Source organism: Vigna unguiculata, chromosome 8, assembly GCF_037176805.1.
Source record: "Vigna unguiculata cultivar grain cowpea cultivar isolate G323 ecotype 2 chromosome 8, ASM3717680v1, whole genome shotgun sequence".
In the NCBI taxonomy this organism is placed as follows: Eukaryota; Viridiplantae; Streptophyta; class Magnoliopsida; order Fabales; family Fabaceae; genus Vigna; species Vigna unguiculata.
In genome coordinates this window covers 1,408,783-1,429,377 of record NC_140799.1, presented here as the reverse complement: position 1 = coordinate 1,429,377, position 20,595 = coordinate 1,408,783, and the positions used below count along the sequence as shown (strand labels likewise).

General features: G+C 30.6%; 2 protein-coding genes across 3 annotated transcripts; both read right to left on the bottom strand.

Annotated features, from left to right (window-relative positions):
- Positions 1–679: 679 nt before the first annotated feature.
- On the bottom strand, positions 680–6,759 carry LOC114194124 (S-adenosyl-L-methionine-dependent methyltransferases superfamily protein). The gene is made up of 8 exons (XM_028084190.2): positions 5,524–6,759; positions 5,060–5,209; positions 2,987–3,257; positions 2,793–2,885; positions 2,472–2,646; positions 1,875–2,117; positions 1,473–1,667; positions 680–1,118 (listed from the first exon to the last, which is right to left on the bottom strand). The coding sequence occupies exons 1-8, from the start codon at positions 6,352–6,354 to the stop codon at positions 920–922; spliced, it is 2,157 nt and encodes a 718-aa protein (XP_027939991.1). The 5' UTR covers positions 6,355–6,759; the 3' UTR covers positions 680–919.
- Positions 6,760–7,474: 715 nt separating this feature from the next.
- LOC114194123 (putative LRR receptor-like serine/threonine-protein kinase At2g16250) lies at positions 7,475–12,256 on the bottom strand. Of its 2 annotated transcripts, XM_028084188.2 has the most exons (5): positions 11,662–12,256; positions 9,516–11,576; positions 9,188–9,313; positions 8,705–8,727; positions 7,475–8,509 (listed from the first exon to the last, which is right to left on the bottom strand). In XM_028084188.2, the coding sequence occupies exons 2-5, from the start codon at positions 11,345–11,347 to the stop codon at positions 7,914–7,916; spliced, it is 2,577 nt and encodes an 858-aa protein (XP_027939989.1). In that variant the 5' UTR covers positions 11,348–11,576; positions 11,662–12,256; the 3' UTR covers positions 7,475–7,913. The 2 variants fall into 2 exon arrangements, with proteins under 2 accessions (XP_027939989.1, XP_027939990.1); XM_028084189.2 differs by having other exon boundaries at positions 9,516–12,256.
- Between the last annotated feature and the right edge of the window lie 8,339 nt (positions 12,257–20,595).

Sequence of the window (20,595 nt, the reverse complement as noted above, 5' to 3'; positions counted from 1 at the left end):
TATAATTCATATTTAAAAAATACGTACACACAGACGCTATTTGCGTCTGTGTTTACACTAATATATATAATGTCATTGTTTTAAAAAAGTACAAAACATTTAATTATAATTAATTGCAAACTTAACTACACTGTTTAGTTTCACTACTATGATTCATGACCATTTCTTATCTTTCTATACTCTTTTACTTCAATTTGATATTTTTTTTTTTAAGTTATTACAAACAAATTTTCGACAAATTTAAATTATATGAACAGTCTAAATTATCAATTCAAATTTTCCTTCTTTTTTTCAAATCCAAATCTCACTTCCTTCTTTGTTTCACCAAATTTCAAAAAATTGAACCATTCAAATAACTTATAAGAACTTAATTATAACAATGTTAAAAATGAATTAAATTTTTACAATGGAATGTTTGAAGCATTATATATATATATATATATATATATATATATATATATATATATATATATATATATATAAATATATATATATATATAACTTGTGCCTTCTTATAAATTTGGTAAAACTAATCGAACCAAATTCCTTTAAATTAATTCTAATGAACTTTATAGTCAATTTTTTAAGATCTCAGAAGAACCTATTAAGTAAATACATTATTGATCAATAATGTATTCATGAGATGAATCAATATCAATTGACAGAAGTAGTAGTCTGGTTTAGTGATTTATGGTTTGAATCCTCCTCATACTACTTTGGTTATGGAATATATTCCCTTGAGTATGCTCAATGGTTCAAAAAAATGGATTTGTTACATGAAAGATGCCTGTAAAAACTCCTTCATTCATATGATTTCAGGTAGAAGGAAGATGATGGTAATAATACAACAAATGATATATCAGCACTTTTGGTTATGGTGGATGTGTTACAGAAGAAGAAAATTGCATATAACAGAGACTTAAGGCCTCCACAAAGTTTTCTGTGCACACAAGATACCCTCTTTATCCTGAGCAAAAGTCATCCTAATCTCCCACTGCATGCTTTTCAATATTTCTTCCAAAGGATTTAGAATTTCAACTTTGTCACGTATAATTGTCCAACCTCCTGGCCTTGTTATACGGTCCATCTCAACAACAATGGACACAGGCTGCTTGCACCTGCAAAACAATTGTTTCAAGAACATGGAACTGATCTTAAGCATGTAGTTTTACCACTAAAACTGTCATAAGTACTTCTAATTTCACTACAAACCGATGGAGATCACACATCGACTAGAGACAAGCTTATAATATATAAGTGGATTCAAACTTCATCTTACAAGTTGGTTTTGTGGGGTGAGTTAGGTTTAAAGTTCACCTTTTAAGATGGAATCAAAACCATTCAAAGTCTATTCTAAAGATAAGATGAGCTTACAAGCTGATTTTTAGGGTTGAGTTAGGTTTAAAGTTCACTCCTGAGTATCTAGAGAAAAAGCATGCATCGCAAAATGTCAAGACTTTGTCCAATAATACCTGTTTTTGAGCCGTGAGAACAAATGATCAGCATGCAGAAGGTCGTATGTTCTTGGATAAGTGCCAAATGACTCACACCAATCATGGTACATACCAATAAGCCCACGTTCAAAAATTATGGGAAGTGTATCAGGTGCATGAACAGGCACTACATTCATCACCCAGACCTTTTGTTGAGAGAGAGCTACAGCCAATCTGAATTTACAAGGGAGAATTGTGAATTCATTTTTGCCAGTGTTTCAAACATATGTAGGAAATCATGCAATGAACAAAAAATAGAAATGCATTAAGTATGTATCAGAGAATAATGCAGCTCAGTCATTGATGCAAGGAACTTATCCATGATATCTACAGGGACTTTTTCAAATTGAGTACAAAATTCAAACTGGTTTTCTGGCATACCCTCCATAGATGGATTTCATGTCCATTACATTCCGGATACTTGTCCAGTTAATGCCTAATCCACTGATATATGACTTATTAACAACAGCATTCCAGTGATTGGTGTCTGCAATCACTTTCTCTTTGTTGTTCACCCAATCAGGATAGGTTTCAAGCCTCTTGGGCCATTCCTCAGGCCACTCTGCCCCATGTTGTTCAATTCCAGATGGAATAGGGTGCAAACATGTCTTCATGGGAACATACCTATTCAAAGAATATTGAAAATTTACCAATTAATGAGTGAGATTAACCTGATTAGAAATAAGCCATACCATGTGATGAACTCAAGCAACGAAATGCAGTACACAGATTCACAAACACACAAATGATGAGTTTGGTTTTGGAAGTATCCCAAGCATGTAAAGTCTAAACATAATGTTCAATCATAATCTTCTTTTCCTAGCTTTGTTTGGAAGCTCAAATGATCAATTCTAAGTTTTAACCATAAATATAGTACATCACCAAACAAAAACAAATTGTAACTGGGAACATATTGTAGAAAGCAATGATATACTGCTGGAAGATCAATTTAGCAAAATAATATTTACAGTAGGATACCAAACTGCATCAGGATTTTCATTTTCTTTGCAAAGTGGTGGAATCTTCTTCCTCCTCAGATCGTATATGTCGTTTCCTTCAGGCTTCTGATATATTTTAACTCCAACTTCTCCAACATCATCACTTTTGTGAGCCAGAACATTCCAACAAATAGATGCAGTCAGTGTTGTCATGGCTGGAAGAGAAAAGATATGTAATTGTCACTTTTATGACATAATTTTTGTCATGTAAAAATACAGAGCAAGGTTAATATATACACAAAGCATTGCCAGATATACAAGCATTTATGAAGGCACTTATGAATCAAGCATGAGACCAAACCTTCTTCTTCTTCAATGCTGTCATGTTTGGTTGACATAATAAAGTATCCACCAGGTCTTAGAATCCTATTCATCTCCAATAGTAGTTTTCCACCTGAAAAAACAGTGGGAAATTTCAAGCTGCTCTTCTAACAAATAAATGTAATTTGGAGAAACTATTTCCAAAAACAAGAAACTGAAGACAGGAACACAAACCATTGGAATGCCAAGGTATGCTGCAACCTGCACAATGTATAGCATCAAAAACTTGACTTGGAAAAGGAAGTCTCCTTCTATTGAAAGGACTAATCACTGCCGGAAAACCCCGTTCAAGCGCCACCTGAGCCAAGTCCACTAGGTCATTCTTCAATCCTAGTGATAATGTTAAAACCTCCTTATCAAGGAGAGCAGCTGCAAAGCTTGAATCTGTACATCCAATGTCCAGGACAACACGAATGTTTTTACCCCATTCAATGTCTGGTACCATCTATAGAGTTCAGAATGAGTATCAAAATGTTGCCGAGATGACACAAATAAAGAGTAACAAAATCTTTTTTGTTTAGTTGAAACTTGTAAGCTGGTATAAACAAATATCAATATTACCATCACAATGCAATTATAGAATATACAAACAGATATATAGTTATGCAAATAAAACCAAGCGCTGAAAATTGACATGACAAAGAAAGCCCAAAAGTTATTCAATAACTTGTTGAACAAACTATAACAATACAATCCTAGAAATTTTAGTGTCATATACATTTTCATTTTATCATATCTATTGTTAGGATATATAGTTCAGCCTTCTTGCCAATTGGCATAATATAACTCTTTCATTCTGCAATCTCAATCTACGTAGTTTCCTTTTTTTATTAAAGGGTTTATTTGTAACAGGCTTAAAGCTAAGTAAGCTGTAGCATGAAGAAGAGTATTAAAACACATGGAATGTCACAAAAATATCTTATCAAATTCATAAAGAAGTGGAATTTATCTCTAACTCAACCTTACAAAATTGATTTGTAAGTGAGATTTACACTCACTTATATACTATAATTTGACCTTAACACACCCCTTCACGCCAAGAGTTGAACATCTCAAGTTTTTGGACTAGGGGAAACCTAATAGCGAGTAACACGATAGGCCTAACAAACTTTACTAGGATAGATTTTGAATGACTTTGATACCATTTTAAGACAGTGAAATTTATGTCTAAGGTGAGATTTGCTCTCACTTATATACAATATTTTGGCTTTATCTCTAGTTGATGTGGACTCTTCAACATAATTAAAATAAGTTTTGTTTCAGAAACAGAAATAATCCATCATTAACCAATGTTCTTGACATTGGCAATACATGAAAGTATTTTCTATATTGCCATGTTTTACATAAAAGAATTGCAAAGCACGAGATCATGACTCATGAGAGTTGGGTAAGGTTGTATAGTTACACACTTGTACAGAACACGAGCAGGATTGCACTTGAGAAGAGGTTTAAACCACATAGGAAGTAAAGCAATAATAATGAGACAATGGCAGCACAGGGTTGCCATAATAATTGACATATTTCTATGATGCAAAATTAAAATGCTGAATTTTTTATGTGCTAAAATAAAACACAATGATTTTTATGGAACCTGGATAAGAAACTAAGAAAAGATCAATTTTCCAGAAGAGAATGAACAATGTGTATTTCAAATATGAAAGGTATTACAGAAAAGAACAGCTCTGGTTCCCCAGTAATATATTTCCCACACCCCTCTTTCTCTCCCCATGTCTTTTTCAATACAAACCTCTTTTACTCTTAACTCTACTGACATGTTAACTAACTCTTAACTACTTCTAACTAACATCAAATAGCCTTATTCCCATTTCCCTTATTTCTTCTCTCATAAACCTTTGTAATAAGGGGTTGCCTCCATCAGATTTTCAAGGCATAACATTTGGAAAATAAGAGTCAAGCTTACTGAACTAGCCGGTATCTAGATCTCAAAATTATCTAACTACATGAAGTACACACCATATGAATTTGGTAGTGTTAAAAGGAGACACCTACCATAACTTGTAATTTCCCTCAATTCACTGTTCCCCCAAACAGAGAATCCCAGGTATAATGAAAAAATTTAAGCCACCAAATTACCAACAAGCTAATCTCTAATGTCACTAAGGTAGTTCTGAGTTTGTCATGTTTCACAAATTAAACTCCAGAAGTTCCTCTTCTTATAGTTTTCATCGATGTATCAATTCATGCTTAAGAGGTACCAAACATAGCACAACCTAGTAGAAAACTTACCTCTTCAATGGACTCAAGATAGTGATGAATCCCTCCTTTGAACTCAGATTGGTTTTGGGGAAAAGTAAGATACTCTTCAGACTCCATCAACCAACTATGCCTCTTTATGTAAGCAGCTAGTTTTGGGTGTGCAACATTCTTATACAATATCTGCACTGACACAAGATGTTACCATGAGAAACAAGAACATAAGACACCGATATTTAAGCTTATGTCCCAATTTGAATAAATTTCTAAAGAAACACAAACAAGACAACAACAACAAAAAATCAATCTTTTAGTACGAATCAAAAATCAACTTGTGACTTTTCATAAGCTACCCCATCTAATTTCTCCACAAACACCTATAAATATAAACTAATAACGGATATCTTGTATCCCAAAAACCAAATATTTATCTCGATTCAAATGCTCACAAAACCAATAAGTAATCCAAAATAGGATTTTATGCGTTTTTCATGTACCTTCAATTTGCTCTCAGGCCAAGGCAGTGGAGATCCATACCCTTCATGAGGAAGAGGAACAAGACACATAAGGGGTGTCCTAGGGCAACTCCTCTCTGTGTGCCGGTAGCTTGTTACTTTACCACCACCAACTTCAATGTCAATGCAGGGAATGTAATTATGCTTGCTTCTAGAACTACACAATTTCCAGCTATAGCTAGCATTTGGATCAAACAAGGGTCCCTTAATTTTTCCCTTGCTTTTTTTTCGAAACTCCTCCACATCTTCCACCACCTCGGAGGAATCATCCTTATCCACGAATTCAGCCAAATCACTGCCACCATCAGCATCCACATCAACATCACTCTCACGATCCACTTTCTCCTCTTCATCCTCCACCTCCTCTTTCACGTTCTCTTTCTCTTTCTCTTCTTGACCATGTTGGGGTTGAGGCTCCTCTGACCCTTGATGATTCCCTTTCTCCTTGTCCTCCTTATGTTGCACGTGTTTCTTCTCTTTCTTGCTGTCCTTTCCCTTGTGTTGTTCCGAGTGAGGACGCGTGGCAGAAGAGTGAGAAGACCCATTACCGTTACTCTTACTCTTTTTCTCACTCTCACCACCCTTTTTAGATTCATCTCTCAACTTTTGCGGCTTGTGAGAAGAAGAAGAAGAAGAAGACACGGGTTCCGCAATGTCCTCAAAACTCTCCCTTTGGGAAACGACAGAGGAAGAAGAAGAAGAAAACACTCCCCACACAAAGATGAAACAGAGACCCATTACAGTCACAGCTGCCATCTTCACCCACAATCCATGAGGGCGTTTTGCTTGCCGAACCAACCTAGCTATGGCCATACTTCAATCCAAAAAACGAAATTTTTGTAATCCAATGATCGATGCAAGCTCTTGAACTACCACCACCCTCCTGATCTAAGTCTATGGGTCCAACAAATGAAAATGTGAAGAGTGAAACAACGGAAATCGACAACACTTGCTCAAATCTGAGAACTGAAACGAACAGGTTTAGTTGGTGTGGCCTTGGTGGAAGAAATGATGTCTGTTTCAGAGTGACGAATGGGAAAGTTAAAAACTTTGACAAAGGGGAAGCGTGGGAATGGTTATTATGGAAAACGAGAAGTCAAAGACACAAAAGGGGTTCGAAGTTGCGTCAGTGGTTGAGGTATCATGGTTAGGCAGAGGACATGTTCCTCGGAGCTTCGATCCGTATGAGGTTTGATACAGAGACACAGAGTAGATTATACGTAGTCAGCGCTTAATCAACAACGGTAATAACCAATGTGCTTAAACATTATTATTACTGATAATTACAAATAATTACAAACAACTATAATTACTGTTATTATTGTTATTTCTCAAAACAAAACAAAAATGTTTTGTTCTTACTTGAATTTTATACCGAATCTTTGGTGAGCAAAATCTTTTGTCTCTTTAATAAATGTGAATTGTGTTGTAGAGATTAATTATGAATTATCATAATGAAAGATGAATTCAAGAAAGAGTGTAAAAATGTTAAATACAAGTGAACAGGAAAATGGTGAAAAATAAATAGATACAAGTATTTAAATTATATCTAACACACATTGGAAATAGATACAGGTCCTTCAAGTTAGCCATTTGAATGAAAAGTGATGGGAACAAATACACGATTATTTTGAATTGATATTTTTTTTTATGAAGACTAAAAAACTTTAAGTGATCTATAGTTGGATTTTTTTTGTGACATGATGCTTAAACTTTAAAACACGTGACTCCCTCTAAAAAACATTTTTGTTTTGTTGTTGATAAAATCTAGAAGGAGCTAATCAGTTGCTTGTTCAAACTTGTGAATCTCTCTGGCTTACCAACACACAGTTAAAAAACTGGTTTATGATTTGAATTACACTGCAGAGGTTTCTATAACTAAACCTCTAACCACATACGTAAAGAACAAAATTATCCACCAATCATGTCACACTTTGAACACTTCAAGATCAGGGATTATGCCACAGAACTCAATAAGATTTACAATGCTAAATACAAACTACCAATGAACTGCACGAGTAACACAACCTTTTTCCCACTTCCAATTCCTCGCAAGAATGAAAACCCTCTCATTATCTTACATTTTTGTCACACAATTCTTGGAGGGCTGTTTGAATGAGTAAAAAAAATCAGTTTTTTGAAGCTCTCATATAGCAGACATTTCACTGAAACCTCTTAATCTGAGTTTCAGAAAACAAAAGGCTATCACTGACACTGGCAGTACTAAGTTTAAGGTTTTCCATTGCTTCAAAATGGACCATAATGGATGCTGCCTAGGTACTGCGTTTCACCTGCTACTAAGAAGCAACTGCTATGGCACCACCAACCAAAGACCTCACAGACTAAACAAAAATCAAATCTTTCACAAGTTCTTACCCTGCTTCTCCAGCCTCCACATCTTGCACTTCCAATGGTTCAGGAAAAATTTCATTGGATGACCTTTTGTTGGAAGATGAGTGATCATTGCCACTACTTTGAGAACCTACTCTTGATTTTTTAGTGTCACTGGTACTCTCTTTGTTTGCATGTGTTGTGGCAACAACACTGTCTGATGAACTGTGTCTCCAGCTACCAAAAAACGCAGTGCTCCAAGATTTCCTAGAAGAGTTTGATCTCAACCTTGCTGAGCTGATGTTATCTTCTCTCACAATCTTCAATGGATTTTCCAATGCTTTCAGAACATGTCTCATTGGAGGACGTTTTGAAGGCTTTGGATTCAAGCATGCATGAGCCACAATTGCCATAGCCCACACCTCTTCCAATAGGTCCTCATCCACGATCAATTGTGGGTCAACAATCTTAGTCACACGTTCTTTATCGTACAGAGTGATGTACGGCAATGTTTGTTCTAACCACTCTTTTGTTGTTCCATCATCTGACTTGCTCACTTCAATGTTGCCAGTAATGAGTTCCAGCAAAATCTTCCCGAAACAGTACACGTCGTAGGTGCATGTCACTGATGATTTACCTGTTCATTTGCACACCATGAAAAAAAAGGTTTAGGATTTCTCTTGTTACAGTTTTAAACAACAAAAGAGCCATGAATCTTGAAGTCAATATGTTACTCTGCACCAATTTTCAGCATAAAGTTTCTGGCTTAATATGAATGGATCAACAATCTGATAAAAAACTAAATAGACATTGCTAAACCAATTTTACTCACCAGGATCGCCTTCACTAGTAGATCTGCAAAACACAAGAAAATAAACAGTTCGTTACAACCTTTTCTGGATACAAATATGAACAAGAGAATGAATTTCAATATCAACAAAATCAGCATGCAGTAATAACTCTGTAAGCTTGCTTGTGCTCTGTGCGCCTTGATTACAAGAAGCATCCTTAGCAACAGAATGCAATCTTTTTTACACATCAATTTTCAGTGACTTAAGAACACATGCAAATTTAAATTAAATAGGTCAAATGACCAAGACAAAGCAACAAAAATACTAATCATAGGTACTATCAAATCATTTGTCTGGCCATTATGTTGCAACCATTAAGCTTCAGTATGTTTAAAAATCATCACAGTATCTCTTTGAACACTTCTGCTCAACCATCTGAGTATACCCCTCTAATCTAACAATATCTCTTTGATTTTCATTCATTCATTATCAAACAGTTATGCTTTATTAATTCAAAAACTTACGGTGGCTTGCTGAAAACCCTTGAGATGACTCCTTGTTGAACATCTCCTTGAGCGGTAACCTGGCTCAAACTTCCAAGTCGCACTTCAAATTTATCATCAAGAAGTATGCTGCTAGCTTGGACATCCCTTCATAAATCAAGAGTGTAATTTTAGTAATTTGCAGAACTACAAAAGTTCTTTCACACTTCCTAACTTTACTCACTGTTAACAGTGACAATGATAACAATTTATAACCATATTTTGCAGACAAACTCAATTTTTGTGGCGTGATTCATATTTTTATAACCATAGTGAGAGAACTGTAACAATTTATAATGCATTTGGTTACCTGTGGACAAGGGGAGGGCTGCACTCATGCAAGTAAGCTAGGCCTTCAGCAGCTCCTATTGCAATTTTCAATCTCGTGATCCAATCCAAGGACTGTAATTTACCATCTGACTCATTAACTCTGTGCAAAGAAGTAGCCAAATCTCTGTTTGGCATGTATTTGTAAACTATGCATTTCTCATTCTCATTGTCCAAGCAGTGGCCAAGGATTGGGACCAATCTTGCATGTGAAACCTTACTTAATAGTCTCAATTCCACGACATATGATTCTCTCTTAAATAAATTCAAATCTATCCTTTTGACAACCACAGTTGCTCCACTCTCCAAGACTCCCAAGAAGAGGACCCCGGAATGGCCGTGCTTAATGATATTTGCATCAGCAAAATTGCCAGTTAAACGGATAATTTGCTCAGAACTAAATGCTTCTCCCACGCCAGTAACAAAATCAGCATCCTTAGGAGGTATAGGGTTTTCCCCTTCCTCAATAGGTCCCTCTTCTTTGGTCCCCCTTTGAACTTCTGAGCTTCTATGACTGTGACATTGTTTTAGAACCAACACAAGGACCAGTGTCAGCACCGCAATAAAGCCAAGCCCACCAAATATTCCTACCAGTATGAATACCACCCTTCTGCTGCTGGACTTGGATTCTGCAAATGCAAAGGTTAAATTTCTTGCAGCATAAAAATCTCTACACTCTTCCAAATTCCTCTGGTTTGGAGTCATTTGTAGGCAATTTCTATCTAGAGTAACATTACCACCACTTTGAACCTCACCTTCCAAATAATTACTTGACAAATCAACTTTTTTAAACTTGTACAGTAAAGTGTTCACAAGTCCATAGAACATGTTATTTGACAGATTGAACGCAACACCAGCAGAGTTATCATTCCAACTTGTGAAATTCTGCAGTGTCCCAGTGAAGTTGTTACTGGACACATCAAGAAAGCTCAACCTGGGAGTTGAGCTAAAATTATGAGGAAGAGCACCATCAAACGAATTCTCGCTGAGAATGAGAACCTCCAGGGCCGAGAGCCGAGAAAAGGACAAATTACCAAAAAATGAACCCGACAGAAAATTCTTGCTAAGATCAATCTCAACCAACTTAGAAAGGTTACCCAGTTGAGAGGGAACCGACCCAGTGAAAGAATTCCCAGAAAGGTTCAAGTTTTGAAGACTCGAAAGGGCACCCAGTTCAGCTGGAACAGTCCCAGAGAAGTAATTGTTAGAAAGATCGAGCCTTGTGAGATTCCCAAGTTGAGTCACAGAAGCAGGCACAATCCCTGAAAGAGTGTTATTAGAGAGATCAAGAACAGTGAGTCCTGTGAGGTTCCCAAGCGTTGAAGGCATTTTACCAGTGAGAACATTCCCTGAAAGCACCAAAACCTTCAACCTACTCAACTCCCCAATTGAATAAGGAATCAAACCCATTACAGAACAAAGCCTAAGGTCAAGTACATCCAACACCTTCATTCTCTCACCCAACCACTCAGGAATAGACCCATTAAGCATAAACCCAGAAGCATTAAACGATTCTAACAGTGTCAAATTCACAAGAGAATCCACTTCAAAACTTGGGTTAAGGCTACCCGACCGGGTTCTCCTCAAACCGGACACGTTTATACCCACAACTCGACCGTTCCGGCAATGAACTCCGGTCCAGTTCCCGCACGGTTCTGCTTTTATGGGCCAATACTTTGCCCTAATCCCCAACGACGATCGAAGCTCCCTTAACGCGTGCCATTCCGTTGTCGAACTCAAACGCATTCCCATTGTTAACCCAGCCATTAACAACAACATTGAAACCACACTCACTGCAATTTCCCCCATTCCCATGAATCCTAAAACTCACTCTCACAAACTCAACTCCACTTCTTTATTTCACAAATCTCCTCTGCAGTGAAAATTCTGCTCCACTCGAGTAGAAACTACTGTCACTGCAAAAGTTCTCCTTCTGGATTTTCAAGGCAAAACACAGTGGCAAACCAGAACTTGAATTCGAGACTCCTACTTAACCTGAACCAGTTGATCCATGCGCTGAGTGTTAAACTGAACTTGACTTCATCTGCATCATGCATGCACCAGTTTAGTTCAATTCAGCAAATTCTACACACAACCCAGAATTCTTTTTTTTTTTCACTTTTGTTTACCTGCACAAGATGTTGTTGTTCCGCTGTCTCTTCTGAACTCCGACACAACCCACGAAACGGATCCATCAATGTTTCAATCGGGAAAAATGTCTCTGTTTTTTTATTCCCTCCCACGAACGTGGATGAAACAAGGCTTTGGCATGTTTAAGGTTGTATGTTTGAGTAATGTTGCGGTGTGTTTTACATGACCAAAAGGGGTGATGGTTTCGAAACAAAGGTGAAGCTTTTGCAACTAAACATTAAATGAGTGCGAAGAAAATGGATAGTGCATTAATGGTTCCCCCAACGGCCACAAGTCTTAGTTTGTTTCTAACTCACCGAAGATATTAATGAAGGTTTGAGAGAGAGAGAGTGAAGAAGAGGGTGTCACTGTGTATTTTTTTTTCTGAAAAAAAAAGGTTGGAGTGCGTTAATGGTAGTTATGGTGTGTGTGGTTATGGAGGTTTGGTTTTATTGGATTGGAAATTTGGATAATACACTTCATTACAGTAACAAATCAAGGAATTGCAAAACAAAAAATGATTGTCAAATTTGATGTTAGAAGTTTCGTGGAATTGCATGGCCTTTTTTCTGAGTTGATTTTTCTTATCTGGTTTCTACTGTACACAAGAAAAACAGAGACCCCTGAATCGCCGTCCACTGATAAATGATGACATGGAAGACTTTTTTTTTTTCATATTCTACTATTTTACAAGTTTTTTTTTTTCATATTTCATTATTTTCACTTAAAGATAATGCAAACACTTTAATTATGTAAAAGTACATTTGTAATTCAAGGTTGTGAATTCGGAATTTGCAAGAAAAGTTTTCCTGTATCAAAGTTGTGTTTTTTTTTTTAAGGGTTAAATAAAATTTGAGCATATATAGTCAACAAATTTGTTATGGTTTTATTATTAAGAATAATAAGAAGAAAAAATTGGTTGTAGAGAAGAGTAGCAACAAGTTGTAGTTGTTGTAATGTCTTGATACGAAGAATTTTCAAAATGAGAACAATAAACATCACATGAGAACAGAAAGATGGGTCCAAATTCCTTAGTTTTATGCAGAAAAAGTGTGAAATTGACGATAGGGGCATTTTGTTTATTGGATTCATAACAATTTTTCTTTGATTTAATTGTGTTCAATTCAAACTCACTCTTTCTTATATTCAACTTTATAACTCAGTTGACACATATCAATTTTCATTTTTTTTTTAATATTAACGTGACGTTGCTGATGAACAAGATTCCCTTTCTATTTCAACTATAATCGTATTATCTGTATCATGTGTGTATTTAGGGATGTTCAAGCAATCCGTACACGTGTATACCTAGATAAAACTCGTCACAACAGGTAAAAAGTGGATATTGTAAATTAATATTTATGGATAACATGTACGGATATTTTTAATACTTGATTTTGAATTAGTTATTTTTATAACAATTAGTTTTAAAAAAATTTCATATCTTTGTAATTTGTCATTCAACACTATTTAAATGGATTATTTAGATTTTGTTTTAAATTTATGAATGTTATGTATTATATTTTCTTTGAATTTACGATTAACATATGTTGTTAAATATTTATTTCTATTTTTTTGTAAATATTCGTAGGTACCATGAATATTCGTACATATTAAAAAATTATGCGGGTATCCGCATAACAGATACCCGACAGATATGGGTATGGATGGATATTTATCTAATAAATAAGGTACGGGAAGCTACTACATGTGTTATTTGACAACCTATATGTATTCTCTAATGTACAAAATATTTCCATAAATCGTATTTTTACTAATTTATTGATGTTTAATATTAAGATAATAAATAAATTTATATTTCTCGATGTTCGGTAAACTACAATAAAATGATTTAAAAAAATTAATTAGTAAATAGTAATTTAGTTTTTATATTTAGTCGTATAATTTATTTTGATTTTTATAACATTTTTATTGTGATATGTTTTAAATAGAGCTAATTTGAAAAATTTTACTCATTAAAATCTGAATTATCTTCCAACATAAAATCCATTTAGTTTAACATGTAATACTTAATAATTTGACATCCTTGCAGCTTTCAAATTTTGACAGTTGATATATTTTAAATACCGATTTAATAGAAAAATCAAATTAATTATATTAGAATTGTTTAAACTCACCTGATTAAACAAATATTTATAAGAAGCAAAATGATCATAAAAAATGATTAATTAAACCTAAAAGGAAATAAATCAGGAAGATTCAATCATCGATAATAAAAAGAAAAATTTGAAATCGAAACATTATCCTGAAAAAAAATGAGTTTAAATCACTTTTTCTTTTTCTTTTGTGTTTTGGATTGAATGGCTTGCATATAAAATAGTATTCCAAAATTTATACCTGTTTTATAATTAAAGATAATTTAAAACGTTTGAAAACTGAATTAGATAGGGTTTGACCAAATCAAAGCAAAAATATTTGTTAATTCACACGAATAAGAAACTAAATTTAAAATAATTATTTAAATGAGTTAAAACAAAAACAAAAAAATTTGGTAGACATGCGTTACATGCTAGGAAAGAAAATTGGGCGGATTTAGACCATACGATTGTTCTTATCTTCTTTTAATTTAGTTTTTTATTTTGTTTTTAGTTTTAATTTATTTGTTGCCACCTAATTTTGTGACTAGGATTCACACAGGTTGAATTTTAACTATTTTATCATATGATTCAATTAAAAAACTTTTAGTTAAATTGAGTTGAGACTCTTTTGTATTTTTTTTTTCTTTTGAAATATCAGTCTAATTCAAAATACTCTTAATCGAATTTAATTTACTGAACTACAAGTCTAAACAAATATTATTAAATTTTGTAATTTTAAAACTTTTTAATTTGTTGGAATAATCGTTTTAAAAATACACCATAAGTAAAAGTTAGCAAAATATTATAACTACAGAAATGATTAAAACCAAAACATATTATTATATTAATTAAAAGGTTAAATATGTTTTTTATTCTTAACTTTAAGTGAATTTTAGAATTAGTCTATTTCAAAATTTTAGACTAATTTAGTCATTCATCTATCGAAATATGTGCATTTAATCATTTTAACCAAATTTTGTTAAGTTTATTTGATATTTCAAGCGCGTTTCATAATAGTATTTAACTTAATATTATAAAAAATGTGTTAAACATTTTAAACAACTCAAATATAATATTGAAATGCATACAAAACATCAAATAAAACTAACAAAATTTAATTAAAATGACTAAATCTACGTATTTTGAAAGATGAATAACTAAATTAATTCAAAATTTCGAAATTGACTAATTTTAAAATTCACTAAAAGTTAAGGGACAAAAATATATTCAACTCTTATATTAGATATAGATACAGATTAGATGTTTGGTTTGTATAGATTTTGTGGATGAATAAGTGGTATCTTTTATTTATCCTTTTTCATGTTTTTCGTTAACAACTATTGTACTGATAATTTAGTTGTTTTAACTTTTAATAGTAATATAAGTTGTTTGATATTTTGTTATCATGTATTTTTATATACTTTTTTATAATAGTTATAATTTGTCTTTGTTTTATAGTGTGATACACATGTTTTCCTGTATTTATTTATTTGTTTGTTTATTTATTTATTTACGTTAATGATAGATAACTTTTTTTTTATTGAATAAGTGTTGACTCTATACAACTTTATGAAGGTTGCCACTAAAAAAAAGTTGGTACCTTTTAAACTACTTTAGTGAAGTGTCTCTTATACCATCTATCAATAATTCAAATGTACTATTTATACATTATAAGTTAATACCTATAACTTATTAACTTTTTGTTTAGGGTGATTATGAAAATTTTAAATTTGGAATTAAAAATAAAACTTATTGCAAAAGGATTGAAATGTTTCTTTGAAGCATTTTAAACTAATGAAACTAGTTTTGGAAATGGAAAACAATAAAAAATATCATCGTTTTAATTTTAGTTTTTAGAAATTGACTCATTTCTTTCAATATTTTTCTTCAACATTTTTATTTTTTTTCTTTTAATTTTTCTTCAACTTTTTTTATGTATATTTTTCTTTTAATACTTATCTTCAATCTTTTTTTATATTTTTTCCTTTAATACTTTTCTTCGACCTTTTTTATATCTTTTTCTTATTTGTTTAAAGTGATTTAACAGATTAAACGAACTATACAGCTTCAAAGTAGTGATAATGATGAAGTAATACTTAAATCTATATTAAAATTTCATTATTTTTAAGACTTTATTAAATTTTAAAATTTTAATAGATTTGAATGGTTTGAATTTATTATTAATTAAAAGAAATATTAGTGTTTAAAATTTATTCTGTTTATTAGTAATTCACATATTAAATGATGAGTTATAGATAAAATAGATTAAAAAACAATTATTATTTAATTTGTTTGATGGAAAAGTCAATCTACTTAGATCTAAGTAAAAAAATATTTTAAAAGATATTTTGAACACTCATTATATTAAAAAAACTGACAAAAATCAATTAAATATGATTTGTTTTGTTTTTCCTTGAACCAACTCAATAAAATGCTGTGTTTTATGTTTTTAGTAGCACAAATTCTACCATTTATTTTAACTTTATTTAATCATAATTTAATATGGGTGTATACTGATAAAAATCCATACAAATTGGTTTCCGGTCTCATTTTAAAAGTTCAAAGTGAATTTTTGTGAGAATAAAAAGTGATTGTTTTTCATAAAATACTATATATAACTTTAATTGATGAAACATTTGTACAACATTTTAATTACTCTAAGCACACGCCCTAAATAACATTTCTAGTCGAATTAAATTAGTCTGAGGTCAAACTTTAAAACACTGATAAATTATATAAGACTTAAATAATAACTTAATCCCTATTTTATTGAATTTGTTCAATTTAGTTTTAATATTTTTTTATCAATTTTGTTAGATTTAATTTTTTTCTAACATCATTTAAATAGTTTACGATCAATAAACAATGCATGTGATGTGATAATTCATGATATATATATATATATATATATATATATATATTTTAAATATTTTTTTTAAAATATTTATCTGTCAAACTAGCATAGTGTTATGTGATAATAACACTATCACATGTCAGTATAATGCCATATGTTAATGACTTATATTTAAAAGACTTATATTTAATCTAATATTTATATTATTATTTCTGTTCAATTCAATCTCATTATTTTTAAATTGATCAATTTTATAAATTTTATAATGATAATTTTATTAAAATTCTCATTTTTATTAAATATTTTTTTTTAGTTTACACTTGTTTAAAATTATAACAAAAAAAAAATAAAAAATGAAGACTAATAACATTAATTCAAAAATTTTAAGAGGTTAAAAATAACAAAAAGTATTAAATAAAAATTTAAATTAAAAGTAGTCACACAAAATATTAAATAAAAATATCATATAACATTATATTAGTTGATTATAAAATAAAATTGTAAAATTTAAATATATATGTAAAAATAACTAATTTTAGATTTTATTTTTGTCTTTTATCACAATAATTATTACAATGATTTCTTTTAATATTGTAAAATATGTTTATGTTTGTTTTATTTTTATTTTTATTAATAAACCTCTTAAAGTCGTAAACCAACTGTGTTAGTCCTTATTTTTAAAAGTTTCATTATAATTTTAAATCAACTTTAACACTAAATTATAAATATTTCATAAAAATGCGAATTTTAATTAAAATATTATTATAATATTTATATAAAAATTAATTTTTTTTAATTTAAAAATAGACACAAAATTTTAATTTAAAAAAATGGGATTGAATTAAATAAAAATAATAAATATATGATTAAATTGAATATAAAATATTGAAATGTGACATTACAATAGAACATGACACTCTTACTATCCTTGTACCAAGTTAGCTTGACACATGATCACCTTTTTTAATTAATTTGAAAAAAATAAAGAATTGACACATAATATATATGTCCACTGTCTATTAATTATTTAAACGGTGATAATCAACAAAAATTACATCAAATTTTAAAAAATCAATATTAAAACTAAAATGTAAAAATCTAACAAAAACAAAGATCAAATTAAATTAATATTAAACCAATAGAAGGAAAACACACCATAAATTTAAAAATATCTCTAATGGATCCCAATGTGAGAACAATTATGAACATGATCCTAAATCGAAGGAACAAACTCTTTATTCTAAAACACACTTACTTGCTAAAATATTTTTAATTAAGCTAAGTTGTTTGACAGCACACAATAGTCTGTGTTAACTCTTAAATAAACATATATATTTTTTAATTACATAACTCACATTTTTATTATAACCGTTGAATATGTTTTTTTTTTCTCAATTTATTATATAAACTGTGTTTTATTTTTAAATTAAGTTATAAAATATACGATCTGTGTATTTTATAAAAGTTATGTTCATCAAACACATATGTGAACGTTTTGTTACAATCAACCGTAAACTATTGTTTATCACATGAAAAGTACGCAATGTATCATTTATTAGAAAAATTATTTTATATGATTGTCGTGATATACAAATACTAAATACTTTATAATTTAATTTAGAATCAAAATAATTTTTTTTATTATAAAAATAAAAAACATATTTAATCATTATTGTAATATATTTCTGTCATTTTTCTTCGACCTTTTAACTTAATTTTTTTTTTGTTTTTCAGAAAGTAATTATATAAATACATCGAAATAGAAAAATAAAGGGAAGTGCCCTATTTGGTGATGTTGTGGAGCACGTGGCCAAGTGGAAGACTAAAGTATAGTGACTGATAACAGTGTCAGCATCAATTAATTGTTCATTTTACAAGAAATTTAATTATTATCATTAAATTAATCAATGCCTTCGTCAACCCTTCCATTAATAATAATAATAATATAAAAGATTATTCATTAACATCACTAGTTAATACAAACCTACATTTCAATTAGATATTATTAAGGTATTGAAGTTTTATATGGTCCTACTTTTTGTAATAATTTTATTCATATAAGTTAAAAAAGTCAATTAATGAGGATTTCTAATTGCATATTTTCATTTTATTAAATATTTAGTTTATTTTAATTTTAATTTAAGTAGTCTATTGTTTAATTTTGTCATTATTAACAAGATAATAAGTTTTACATCTGAGTTATTTAATTTTGACGGTAGAATAAGTTTGAAACAAACTAAAGAGTTTAATGCGGGTGTTCGAGTTTAAACAAACTGAAATGTTAAACTCATGATAATACCTACCATGATTTTATTTAAAATTAAAGAGTTGAATAGTTATATTAATTTATCATTTAAAGAAAAGTTAGTTAAAAAAGAGATAAAAATTGACCCAAAACTAGAAAAAGAAAAAAACAGAAAGAAATAGAGACGGAAATTTCAACGGTGCAATTTTTTTAGCTTCGTGTGTTTCATGTGATTTTTTTCCTCGTAGTAAATTCAAATTTTCAATAGGACAATTGAAGAGCACAACAATAAAGTGTGCAGCACATGTGTTTTTTTTGTATTTAGAGGATAAAATAAGTAGATTTGGAGATAAATTTGGTGAAAGTCGATAAATAATTTGAATTATGTGATAAATTAACATAAATTTTTTAATAGATAGAATTTGAAGATTATTAAAATATCTTTGATGGTGAAAATATATGAAATGATTTTTTGATTAATTAAAAATATTATTTAATAAATTTTAATAAAAACATAAATTACATTAAAATATTATTATTATTTTTATAATAATTACTATTATTTGAAATATTATTAATAATTATTATACATATTACTTTTATGATTTATTGCTATATTTAATTACTATATATATTATTTATTATTATTTAATTATATATATATATATATATATAATTTAATATATTAATATTATATATATATATATATATATATTAATTATTATACATATTTATATATTTTTATTATTATTATTATTATATGTATATATATAAATATATAAATAAATAGTATTACAAACACTACACAACATGCACACACAACATCAGTTAGTAATCGGTGTCACTCTCGACACTACACCAGCACCAGTTACATAATTGATACCACACACACATCACCGCACTTGTTATGTAACCGATGACAACCACTCACAAATCCACGATGTGCTCCCACCCACACACCACCCAATCTTTCCACACCACACCAGTTCACTCATACCAGTGCATGTTGCAGTTTCATGATCGGTTCACCTTAAAATAACACCACCACTCATCTTCGAACTTGAATGAGAGACAAACATGTTACAGGGTTAATTTGGTAAAATAAACGATAATACTCTCAAATTGTGACATATCAGCAAAGATGAAATATGGAACTCATTCTCTAAATCCATTTTTACAAATAAATGCACGATCCTTAAAAAAAACATTTGACGGTCTATAAATCCATTCGTGCAAATCAAGACAAGCAATAGATTCATGCATTAGAACACTGCGTAAGAAAAAGCTAAATTTATCGCTCAAGTTTAATTCACTTTATTATTGCATACTCACCTAATAGAAATGAGATAAAATAGAAAAAAATAAAAATAATAAAAAGATTACATTCATGTAAAAATTGTTTGAACGTTGATGCACTTATTTTTTGTTTTAAATAAATGAATGAAAATATTTTGTTTTGACATAAGAAGGGAAAAGGAGAAAAGATGGGTGAGAGAAAGACGTGTGGAATTTGGATTGCGTGGAAAGTTATGTCGGCTGCAACCTATGGTCGCAAGTGACAATTGGACATGAAAACGACTTCAAAACAATATGTCATTGACTCGTTCCTACTTTTCTTACAACAAAATCTTTATTGACTAAGTCTTTCCTCCATTATTCAAAATTAATTTGCTTTCATTTATAAAATCCTTTTTTTTTACACATAAATTCAATATTTAGGATCTACTTTAAAAAT

Bases quoted from the DNA above. Each gene is read 5' to 3' on its own strand.
- LOC114194124 (XM_028084190.2), bottom strand. From the start codon at position 6,354: ATGGCCATAGCTAGGTTGGTTCGGCAAGCAAAACGCCCTCATGGATTG. The intron at 3,258-5,059 runs GTAAGTTTTCTA...TGAACTCTATAG, and splicing joins ATCTTGAGTCCATTGAAGAG to ATGGTACCAGACATTGAATG. The intron at 2,886-2,986 runs GTTTGTGTTCCT...CTGTTTTTTCAG, and splicing joins CATACCTTGGCATTCCAATG to GTGGAAAACTACTATTGGAG.
- LOC114194123 (XM_028084189.2), bottom strand. From the start codon at position 11,347: ATGGGAATGGGGGAAATTGCAGTGAGTGTGGTTTCAATGTTGTTGTTA. The intron at 9,314-9,515 runs GTAACCAAATGC...TGATTTATGAAG, and splicing joins AGCCCTCCCCTTGTCCACAG to GGATGTCCAAGCTAGCAGCA. The intron at 8,510-8,704 runs GTGAGTAAAATT...GCAAATGAACAG, and splicing joins TACTAGTGAAGGCGATCCTG to GTAAATCATCAGTGACATGC.